This window comes from Podarcis vaucheri (assembly GCF_965113315.1).
Source record: "Podarcis vaucheri genome assembly, chromosome: 11".
Taxonomy (NCBI): domain Eukaryota; kingdom Metazoa; phylum Chordata; class Lepidosauria; order Squamata; family Lacertidae; genus Podarcis; species Podarcis vaucheri.
Window position 1 is genome coordinate 48,564,840 of NC_138749.1, and position 10,972 is coordinate 48,575,811.

A 10,972-nucleotide genomic window follows, 5' to 3' on the forward strand; every position below is an offset into this window, starting at 1 on the left:
TTCAAGCCATGGATTATGCCCCAGACTGTATACCAAACCAGGATTTAAACTAATATATCTGATTCATAACTAATACTAAGCCACATGTCTTTGAAAGTGAAAGTAACCCTGCATCAGGAGTCCCAATGCTCTGCAGAGCAAGGGGAGCACCACACAAGCCCAGCATTTTCTCAAGACCCCTTCTACTTCATCCCCAAACCAGCTAATCAAGGTTTAGCATTACATGCATATGCAGCGAATGAAAATACTTTTACATCTTTATACTGTTGCATGGCAAACAGGGCAATATGTTCAGAAAACAAGAATAGCTTTTTAGCAGAAGTTTAATGTATGTATAAAATATCAATACACAACAGTGGGTTTAGACTTATTTGCAACAGTAATACGCTCACATTCTGCATATATTGAATTTGAACAAATTTTAATTCATCATACATGCCATAGGACCTGCACATGTGTCCATCATTGATGCAGGAAACCCCCGTTATAAAAAGGAATAGAAAGAAGAGTCTCAAATATTCTTTATATGAAAAGAGAACTGTGTCAGGTGCTTGAAGCAGAGAACATGTTTTAGAGGAGCAGACTGAAGGAGTGTGTTTTCCATTGCCACAAACTACTAAATGCTGAAGTGTTTCCAGGATGAGATATTTTATAAAACCCTATCCATAAGGTGGAAGACTCGCATGACCAAAGAATGAGGGCGAGCTGTTAATAAAAGTAGCATATGAATAATCAAAGAGCAGGAAAATTATTGCCTTCAACCACTTAAGTCAATACATTCCTAATGTTTTCCCCCCATAAAACTACTTCCTGGAAAGGCAATCAAGTAGTCCTCTGGATTTAGCACCTAGATATTTCAATGCTACCTGTGAGGTTACCACGTTCTTGCAAAAGAATCTTCAGATACCCTTGCCTGCTTTTAGCCAGAGGAGAAGCCATTGCAGTTCCTTTGCTCACGTTGCCGTCAACTTCTCCAGTCATCTACTTCAACCACAAATGGTTCTTTTACATCTATTTTTCCACTATTAACAATCACACAGTCTTGAAGAGGGCGGTCGTCGTCATCTACCGGCTGAAGTTCTATGGCGTGCACCACTAACTGAAATAAGAAGAAAAACTGATCTCTGGTGTCAAACACAACATAGATGTGACATGTACTGCTGAGTTTACATTTTGTGGGATTTCCCTTAACTCCTGCTTATATATTTTTTTGCTCTGTAGCTCCCCACTAAGGTCACAATCAGTCTGCTTTTGTGCTTGTGATAGAAAATAGTAGGCTGCTTTGAAACCTAATTGTGGCATGGGGATGTTTTTGAAATGGGAAGTCACAGCTGGAGATAGTTATAGACACCACCCCACAAAGTGCCCCACACACCACAGTTAGGCTTGAAAAAAGCCTTCTATTGGCTACAGTAGAGAGCCATCTTTCAGGCTTTATTTCAGCCAAGGCAGGAAACAGAACCCTTGTTGGCACTGGGGGAGACCTCTGTGGGACCATGAGCCTGCAAGGCACTGCGTTTGTGCCCCATCCCCTAGAAACTGTTTTAAGCATTATGTCCCACATGTCAACGCTTTCAGTTTTACAGTTTTAAAAAATAAAATAATAAACCGTAGCAGCATCTAAAAGCAATACTTAAAAGTTTAAAAGCTGGAAACAGAAACATCTTAACCTGGTGCTAAAAAGATAATGTAGGCTTCCAAGCAAGTCTCTCTGGAAAGGGAGTTCCACTACCGAGGCCACCAGTCTTTACCACAGAGGGGGCATCAAAAATTCCATCAACACACAGGCAAACTGAAAAGGGGGCAGGTGTTCATTTTGCTATGCAAGCCCTGTGCTGCCTAGGGCTTTAAAGGGAAGCACCAGCACTTTAAATTGCACCAGATCACAGCCAGTGAAACGCCAGCAAGATGTTTACAGCAACTGAGTGCGGCCAATAACCCAGCAACTCTGTTTTGAACCAGTCTCAGTCCTTCACAAGGCAGCTCCACATAGAGCAAATTACAGCAGTCTGTCCTGAAGATTACCAAAACATGAATACCAGTAGCCAGCTGCCTGATGTGCATTAATATTTTAATTTTGTTTTAAATGTATTTGCTGTTTTTAATCTGTTTTTAATTGTTCTTGCTATGCACCACCTGGAGACAGTTGTGTACAAGGTGATTAATAAATCCAGTGCTTTTGGGGGGGGGGACACAGGGGTATGCATACCCATAAACATTTTGTGAATCTTTGTACTTTTTCCCATTTACTGTATTTCTTTTACCCGATTTGGTGATTTTCTTGAGTCAAAATGAGAGTACCCTTAAACTTTTTTTTAGAAAAAAAGCACTGAATAAATCAATGATGATGATAATGTCGTTCCCCACCTTAGTGATGTGTACACATATATTATAATTAAGAATAGTTAGATAATTGCTAAGGGCCTATAAAGCAGAGGCTACACCAGAACTCATGTAGACAATTCTAGATAAGCTTTTAAAACAAACAGTAACCCATACCCCACAGATGACTAACCAGCCAGGGGTCACATGCCAAAGTGAGCTTGGCCATTAAAAAAAAATTAAAGGACACATTTTTGGGGAACTTCACAAAAATGCTGTGACATCACAGTCACTACAGGGTACCCATGGGAGTGGTCAATCGGAAGCATTTCAAATGGACTGGTTTTACGAGTCCTTGCAGGGCCACAAAAAAATCCTTTTGGCATCTCAGTGGGGGACCTATGGGAGTAATAATTTTAAAAACTGTTTATTTTAAAAATAATAATTATAAATGGGGGCACAAAAAAACCTACTGTGGGGGAGGATGTGTCCCACAGGCCACAGGTTAGCCACTCTCTGCTATGCCCACTGCTTCCAACTAATGAACAAAGCTAGTATAGTTATTTTTCACCTACCATTCCATCAATGACTTTCCCAAACACTACATGCTTTCCATCTAACCATCCAGGCCTTGTCACAGAAATGAAGAACTGGGAACCATTGGTATCTGGGCCAGAATTAGCCATACTGACCCATCCAATACCATAATGCTTCAGTTTAAAGTTTTCATCAGGAAACGTCTCTCCGTAGATGCTCTTTCCTGGGAAACAAGACATCAGGTTCAGAAGAAACAATATTTTGTTTAAAACTTTTTTTTCTAAAAGGGTTTAAGATACAGGCCAACACCTGAATCTCCAGAACACATTCAACTGCCTCAACCTCACCAGTGTACCTAAATGGAACTTCCTAGATAGTCTGTTGAATCAGCTACCAGGAATCATGGTAACTGCAACAGTAAGAGCAATCCCAGCATGCAATGTAATTAGGCACTGGCTGTGTTAATGCACCCCTGCTTCCTCAGCACTAATAAATTATGAAGTTTCACTGAATCTGCAACTTGCGTACTATAGCAATAGGAGAAATCAGCTTGCATCTCTTTCTAAACATTTCCATAAAAATTGTTTTCAGAGGGCGGGGGGCGGGGTGCTGTTCCCTAAGGTGATATAATACCACCCTGGCCAAGATCAAGAGTATGCATCTGCAAGCTGATGCATGTATAAGATGGGAAAGAGCGGGAATGAATTCACCATACTTGCCAAACAGGTAACTGGCAGTGGTAAAGCCGACAGAAGCAAGGCCTGGCCCTAACATTAGGTAGAGGAAGGCAGCTGCTCTAGGAAGTAGCAGCTGGGGGGGGGGAGTAAACATTGTCTAGCTTGCACCCCCTAAGCTAGGCTGCTGTCCATAGATGCATCATAGGACTCACAAATATTGAAGTACCGTAAGGGTCAACTAGCAGTTTGCTTTGCTTTTGTACATGTAAAGGCACCATTTTTCCTTTACCTTGAGTGGCAAAATGACTTGGGCCAGCATTACCAGAACTTCTCCTGCACTACATACATCCACTTGAGTACTGGGTTCAGAAAAGTGCTGGAAACCAGTGCAACAGGCAACTGCAGGCGGTTTTACAGCAGATATCTGAACTCCTAAAATTCCCCAGACACTTCAGACTAGAAAAGGGGGGAGGGAGCTTTGCCCCTTGCTTATACTCACATCCCATATCAGTGGCAGTTTCTCCACAGTAGTTAGTTGTCTAATATCTACTATGCAGCGATGATTCATTTATGGATCTGTATTAGTTAAATAATTAGCAGGGACAAAAAACCTGAGTACTTTAAGAGTATTTACTGTTTAAGGCTTTACCTTAAATAGTAGTGAAGAAGAGAAGATTCTAGCCCCCCCAAAAAGTGTGGCTTTAGGTTTGGACAGTGTAAAGTAGTTTATTCTATCCCTATATTTTCTGTACAAGCTGTCCTGACATTGCTAGTCATGCAAGTGCTTAATAAACATATACGTGTAATGTGCCTAATTTCTCATTCCACCCAACAGCACACAAAAAGATCCCTTGCCCAACTTGACACTCATTTCAAGATCTGAACAGGAGATGTCTATGCAGATGTCTGTTTATACATTTAAGTCACCTCTGCAAGAATAGGACAGATGAAATTAATTCTTGCTTCTTGTACTAAATTAGACTTTAAATGTGTTCTGAAAGCTTTATTTGCTGAATCAGAATATGACAATTCTCTGCCTCACTTTGTATTTTTACATTCAAATTCAACACCATTAAGGCAATGATTGTGGATCTGCAGTAAGTAGCAGTAAGACCTAGTCAATTGGATTTATTCCCACTCAAGTGTGGTGAGAATTGAACACAGTGGGACCTAATTCCAACTACCGATGCTGAACTTATCTATATACAGGGGAAATGGTTTTGGCAAGGAAAAAGAGAACTGCTTCTTTGAAGCCGCATCAAGATAGAAATATTTTTCTCATATTAAATCCAAGATTGTGTTTTCTTCTGTAAATTAACCTTAACCATGCTTATATCACAATAAAATTATCTATTTACATATGCCACAGGAAGGTTGTTTATTGATCAGTCAGTGACATAGAGCCCACTAAGTAAATAGCAGTTAGTTTGGCCAAAGATGTACCAATTTTGGTTTTTCTAAATTTGAGAAAATTGTAATTATTTTATATTCTAGATTTGTTTGATTGTTGTACATCATTCCTGGACTCTGTCACTGGAATCAGTTGGACTGCATAGTTCCATATCTTTTATATTTATGTATTAAATTCCTTTAAAAAGAAATCAACTTTACCCCCAGTGCCGTCTCCAGCTGTGAAGTCACCTCCTTGAATCATGAAATCTTTGATTACACGATGAAATTTGCTTCCTTTATAGCCAAAACCTTTCTACAAGACAAAATTCAGAATGGCATGATTTCAGTTCGGCAACAACAAAATGCCTGCCACCCTGAACTTTTGAGACAAAAGAGATGGCGGATGGGGTTGTGTCAATTAATTATTTTTAATTTATTACTTATTAAATTTCTACACCACCCTTCATCCAAGGATCACAGGGTGGTTTACAATATAAAATCACAAAAATACACACCATAGTAACAAACCAAAACAATAACCCACTGCCCTACAGTATAAATAATAAATAATTTATTAAATTTATTGTTTATTATATTGAGGGTGTGTCACACAACAAAAAGGTAAAGGTAAAGGACATGGGTGGCGCTGTGGTCTAAACCACTGAGCCTCTTGGGCTTGCTGATCAGAAGGTTGGTGGTTCGAATCTCTGTGACAGGGTGAGCTCCCATTGCTCTGTCCCAGCTTCTGCCAACCTAGCAGATTGAAAGAACGCCAGTGCAATTAGATAAATAGGTACTGCTGTGGCAGGAAGGTAAATGGCGTTTCTGTGTGCTCTGGCTTCTGTGATGGTGTCCCATTGCACCAGAAGCAGTTTAGTCATGCTGGCCACATGACCCGGAAAGCTATCTGTGGACAAATGCTGGCTTCCTCAGCCTGAAAGTGAGACGAGTGCCACAACCCCATAGTCGCCTTTGATTAGACTTAACCATCCATTGGTCCTTTAACTTTACATTACCTTTACCCAACAAAAAGTAGAGAAACCACTAGAACAGGGTTCAACGGATTTTGGCTGGTCATTGTCACCAAGCCAACACTTCCAGTCTTCAGGACTCTACCCTTCCCTTAATCCAACTTTGTATAAGGTTACAGATAGGCATTAACTCTCCCCCCATAGAGCTAGAGAAGTGGGCTAGTGATTATCCCCACAGCTGTTTTGGATATCTGAGCTCAGCACAAATGCTGGGATTTGCTTCCACAAGATATAGTGACACCCACCAACTTTAAAACATTGGACAAATTTCTAGAAGACAGGGCTATCAAGGGCTAATAACCATGGTGCCATGCCCTGTTGTTGGAGGCAGTATGCCTCTGTAGAGCAGCTGTTGGAAATCAAGAGCCTTCCTGCACACAGGTTCTGCTTACAGCTTCCCATAAGCACCTGGTTGGCCACTGTGAGACCCAAGAATGCTGACCTCTGGTCTGATTCAGCAGAGCTCTTCTTATGTTCCTATGAGCACTTCCGACATGCAGTGCAAAGCAACTTCTGACTTTATCTCCATAAAGTTGAAGCTGTTTTAGTGTTGAGCAAAAAGGTATTCCAAACGCCTCCCATGTCTCAGAGCCAAAGCAGCCAGGCATAGGCAGTGCAGACATTCGCAGTTTAACTGTGCTTCTGGTTGCAGCAGAACTCGGAGGACAATTCCTGCCCCAGCTATAAACTGATGAGGAGGGCCGAGTGATGGAGTATTAGCCATGCTGCACCACATAAATATGTGCACAGACACACACACAAAGAAAACTCTGTGCATTTGTCTTTTCACTGAAATGCATGTACAAAACATTTTTTTAAAGTTCTTACTTCTCCAGTTGCTAGTTTAACGAAGTTTTCCACCGTCTTTGGTACTACTTTTCCAAACAATCCAATTACAATTCTGCCAGCATCTTTGCCGCCTATCTGTATATCAAAGAATACCTACAAATTTCCAAAAAATAGAAGCAATCATTGAAAACCACAGAATATCATTAATGCAAGAAATAAGTCTGGTAGGATCCAAAGGTGGCCTTCCATTCATGGGAGGAGTTCTGCCTGTGCACACAAGGACCTGTGATGCAGTGGAGGCTCTCAGGCATGGAAGTGGGGAGGGGACTTTTGGCCAATTCCACCTTGCCCCCATAGTCCTCTGGGTCCCCTCCCATGCTGATCCCCTAACTCTCTGGAGCAAATTTGGGGTGGGGGGAGCATCAGCAAAGTATCACCTTCCCCGTTCTGATTACGTAAGCACTGCTGGATCGAAGGACTTGGTATTACATTTTTTTTCTTTCAAATTATATAATAATCAAACAATGTACACCACATTTTTATAAAAAGGATTTCTGCATATTAATTCTTCACTTTCACTATTTTCACTATTGCATTTAAAAAGCTACAATATTATCAGACACTGGTGGCACTAATTCGGACAAATAGGAAGTGAAGGTCCAATTTATACATGCAAGCCAGATGCTTACTTCCATATAATTCTTTCAACCTTCTCAATACAGAAGAAACATCAGCTAAGATATGAAATGTCAAGCAATATCCAGAAAACTTATTTTATTCATCTGGTTATGGAGCTATTTAAATCTCTCATAGGAGTGAAAGGAAATGTCAGATGGAATTGAGAATTCTGAAATACAAGTGTACAAGTAGGACCTTATACAAAGGGTTGCAGTATATCCCTATTTAGGTTTCCAGCTTCGTGATAAGCTATAAGGAGCTCAATTAGGCTATTCCTCCCTCCATGGTTTTATCATTTTATTATCCAGTACTCAACATTTTGTGGCTTTGGAGCATGGTCAATCCTTTTTGAGCTCTTCCCAGTGTTCCAGTGTTGATTCAACACTCAACCATCTCAGTTTGCGATTAGAGGGAGTGATTGTGATAATATTAGGTCAGGTGGACGTGATTTTTCACGACATACAGAATGCATAAAGTGTCATATTTCAGAAAGGGATAAAAGTTTAAGAAAACACACAATACCAATGAGATTAAAAAAATAAATAAATCCGGGTATTCTTTTGTGTTATCAATAGGCTGCAGAAGCTCTCCGAGTTACTGAATTTTGCACTGCTTTTAGCAATGGTGGAAAAATTAAAGACGCAATAGCAAGTGATGCATTTAGCATCATATCTAGTTTAGCCCTAAAGCCCTTTCAACCAACCCAACACAGGTAAAAAGAAGATCTAAGTGCCTGTTCAAAAGGGATTGTTTTACTGTATTCATTTTTCAGTTGTCTTCATATTGCCTTCTCATTCCTGTTTATCTGACCCCCACTGTGTTATTGATCCTATTATTAAAGAAATTTTAATGAGACAGCCATTCATTATGAAAGGGGAGGGGAAGCAACCAGTTTCAAGAGTATTGTGAGTGTCCCATGAGATCTGTTGAACTCGTTCTCAAATTCTTCCTTTTGCCTCATCCAGGGATGGAAACTTGTGATTCTCCAGATACTGCTGGACTCCAATTCCCATCAGCTCATTGTCAGTACAGTCAATGGTCAGAAAGAAGTAATGGGAGTTGTATGCCAACATCTGGAGGGCTACAAGTTATCTACCCACTGACCAAATCCATTTTATCCATTTCTAAGAATGTTTTATTATTACTTATAAAATGATGCACAGATCTGGATTCAAGCTTCAATGACTATCTATTGCCTTGGAAGCAAAACACAGAGGAATATTAAATTGAGATGAATTATCTGTGTTAATTGATACCAGAATGTCAATCTTTTACAGCTTTTACGGCACAATTTATACTAGGCTGATGTCATAGTACCTGTTCTCTAATGCACTTCTTCAAGAAGAGAACATGTCAGGAAAACAGAACACAAGGGAGAGGTGGCAAAGCAGTGAGATGATCCAGCTTTCAGGAGAAAAACATCTTTCAAAAATGGGGGTCAGAGGTAGGGGCCCCTGAGCTCACTACCACAGATGGTTAAATACTGCCAAATTGATTGCATATGCTGCCAAAGAGGCATACACATTAAGTTATATTAGAAGGAAGCATAAAAAATACCCATTAATCTTTTCTTGCTTTCCTCTTAAATGACCATTTAAAAGCAAAAATCTGGGTTTCTCATCAATTGGTGCTGATCGGGATATCTGCTGAAACTCGCCATATCTTGTAATGACTACTACTATGAAGGAATTAAAGCCCTCACCAAGGTCTGTAGATTGTCAAATGCTAGAATGCACTTGGCTTTTGCTCACTTTTGCTCCCTAACTGAGGAGCAGCTGCAGACCAGGATTTTTCTACAAAATCCAATGTATATTCCAGTTGCCTAAAGTACACATCCCTACCTTACAAGAGATGTACAGTGGTGCCTCGGGTTAAGTACTTAATTCGTTCCGGAGGTCCATCCTTACCTGAAACTGTTCTTAACCTGAAGCACCACTTTAGCTAATGGGGCCTCCTGCTGCCGCCGCACCGCCGGAGCACTATTTCTGTTCTCATCCTGAAGCAAAGTTCTTAACTCGAGGTACTATTTCTGGGTTAGCGGAGTCTGTAACCTGAAGCATATGTAACCCGAGGTACCACTGTACATCTACAGAATTTTCTTTTTTAAAAAACAAAAAACCACACCATGACCCCCCACCATTTCCGCCCTCTACAAGCTGTTCTGGGGACGCTCCCGATATCACCACCCCAAGATAATTTTGGAGATGCAAAGGGTATGGAGGGGATTGGGAGAACCCCCACTGCGCAAGTTGAAGTCCTTACACCAACAATACACAGTTGCTCTGTGCATTTCATCACCTCACCTCACTGGGTATCAGAAGTAGCAATGGGGAAATCACAGAGCAGTTGCATTCAATAGGAGAGGGATGAGGAACCTGCAGCCATTCAGATGTGGTTGGTCTCCAACTTCCTTCAGCGCTAGCCAGCAAGGCCAATAGTCAGGGTGGATCAGAGCTGTCATCCAGCAACATCTGGAGGGCCACAAAGTCCCCATTGAATCTCAGTATTAGAATGCCGCTCCCCATTTCTTTTTGATGCCTAGCTCTAGTTGTACAAGCAAAAGTCTACTGCATAAAAATATATTGGCCACACCGTGGATTAAACAACATAAAGTGTAAGGAACAAGATATGTGCAAACAATACATTCACCTTGGAAAGCGGTCTACTGTGGGTGGGTGATTACCTAAATTACATGGGCCTGAATGCTGAATATGCACAAGTTAAACACGCATAAGATGCAAGTTTACTGAACGGTCATAGGCTCGTGTCCAGCCTGTGGCTCTCATACGATATGCAGGAACTATTACACATGTAAAATATAAATTTCACCCAACATGGGAGCATCTGATTTTATCCTGTGAACTGCCCTGAGACCTGCGGGTATATAAATTCAATTAATAATAACAATAACAACAACAACAATGTTGATGATGATGATGATGGTGTCCTCACTCGCCTCCAGGCCCGCTCTGCCCCCCAAAAGCTTGGTTATTCATCAAGCACGCACCCGGAAAATAGAGAGGAAAAGCAATATCCTGGCATTATTACAAGCACACTTGCATGCCTAGGTGGTGGCCAGCATTTTTCTGGCAGGGCTCCTTGTGCCACAGCCACCCTTTGGCTCTCCAGCTGTGTGTGTTTTTTCGGACTACAACTCCCATCATTCCTAGCTAAAAAGACCAGGGGTCAGGAATGACGGGAGTTGTAGTAATAATAATAAAAAAACCTGCTGGAGAGCCAAGTTTGGGAAACCCTGAGGCCAGCGTGGAAAGACGTTGGTCCACAAGCCAAGGAAAGTGTGGGTGGGGGGAAAGGGAGAGGGGCAGGACGACCACCTCGGCGAGGGAACGACACCCAGCCATAGTCACCTTGGCGGTCACGGCGGGTCCTCTCTTCTTGAAGCCCTCGGCCCCCCAGATGGACGCCAGCAGGAGGAGGAGGCACGAGGCCGCGACCAGCCCGGGCGAAAGGGCGGCGAGGCGGCCCATCTCCTCTTCCCCTCAGCGGCCGCGACTGAAGAGCCAGGCGCGCGCCCCCGGCGCCTGC

At 41.8% G+C, this 10,972-nt stretch overlaps 1 protein-coding gene across 1 annotated transcript; it reads right to left on the minus strand.

Moving 5' to 3' along the window:
• Positions 1-305: 305 nt before the first annotated feature.
• On the minus strand, positions 306-10,970 carry PPIC (peptidylprolyl isomerase C). Its single transcript, XM_082191664.1, has 5 exons — positions 10,795-10,970; positions 6,788-6,901; positions 5,148-5,241; positions 2,898-3,082; positions 306-1,099 (listed from the first exon to the last, which is right to left on the minus strand). The coding sequence occupies exons 1-5, from the start codon at positions 10,912-10,914 to the stop codon at positions 965-967; spliced, it is 648 nt and encodes a 215-aa protein (XP_082047790.1). The 5' UTR covers positions 10,915-10,970; the 3' UTR covers positions 306-964.
• Positions 10,971-10,972: the final 2 nt, after the last annotated feature.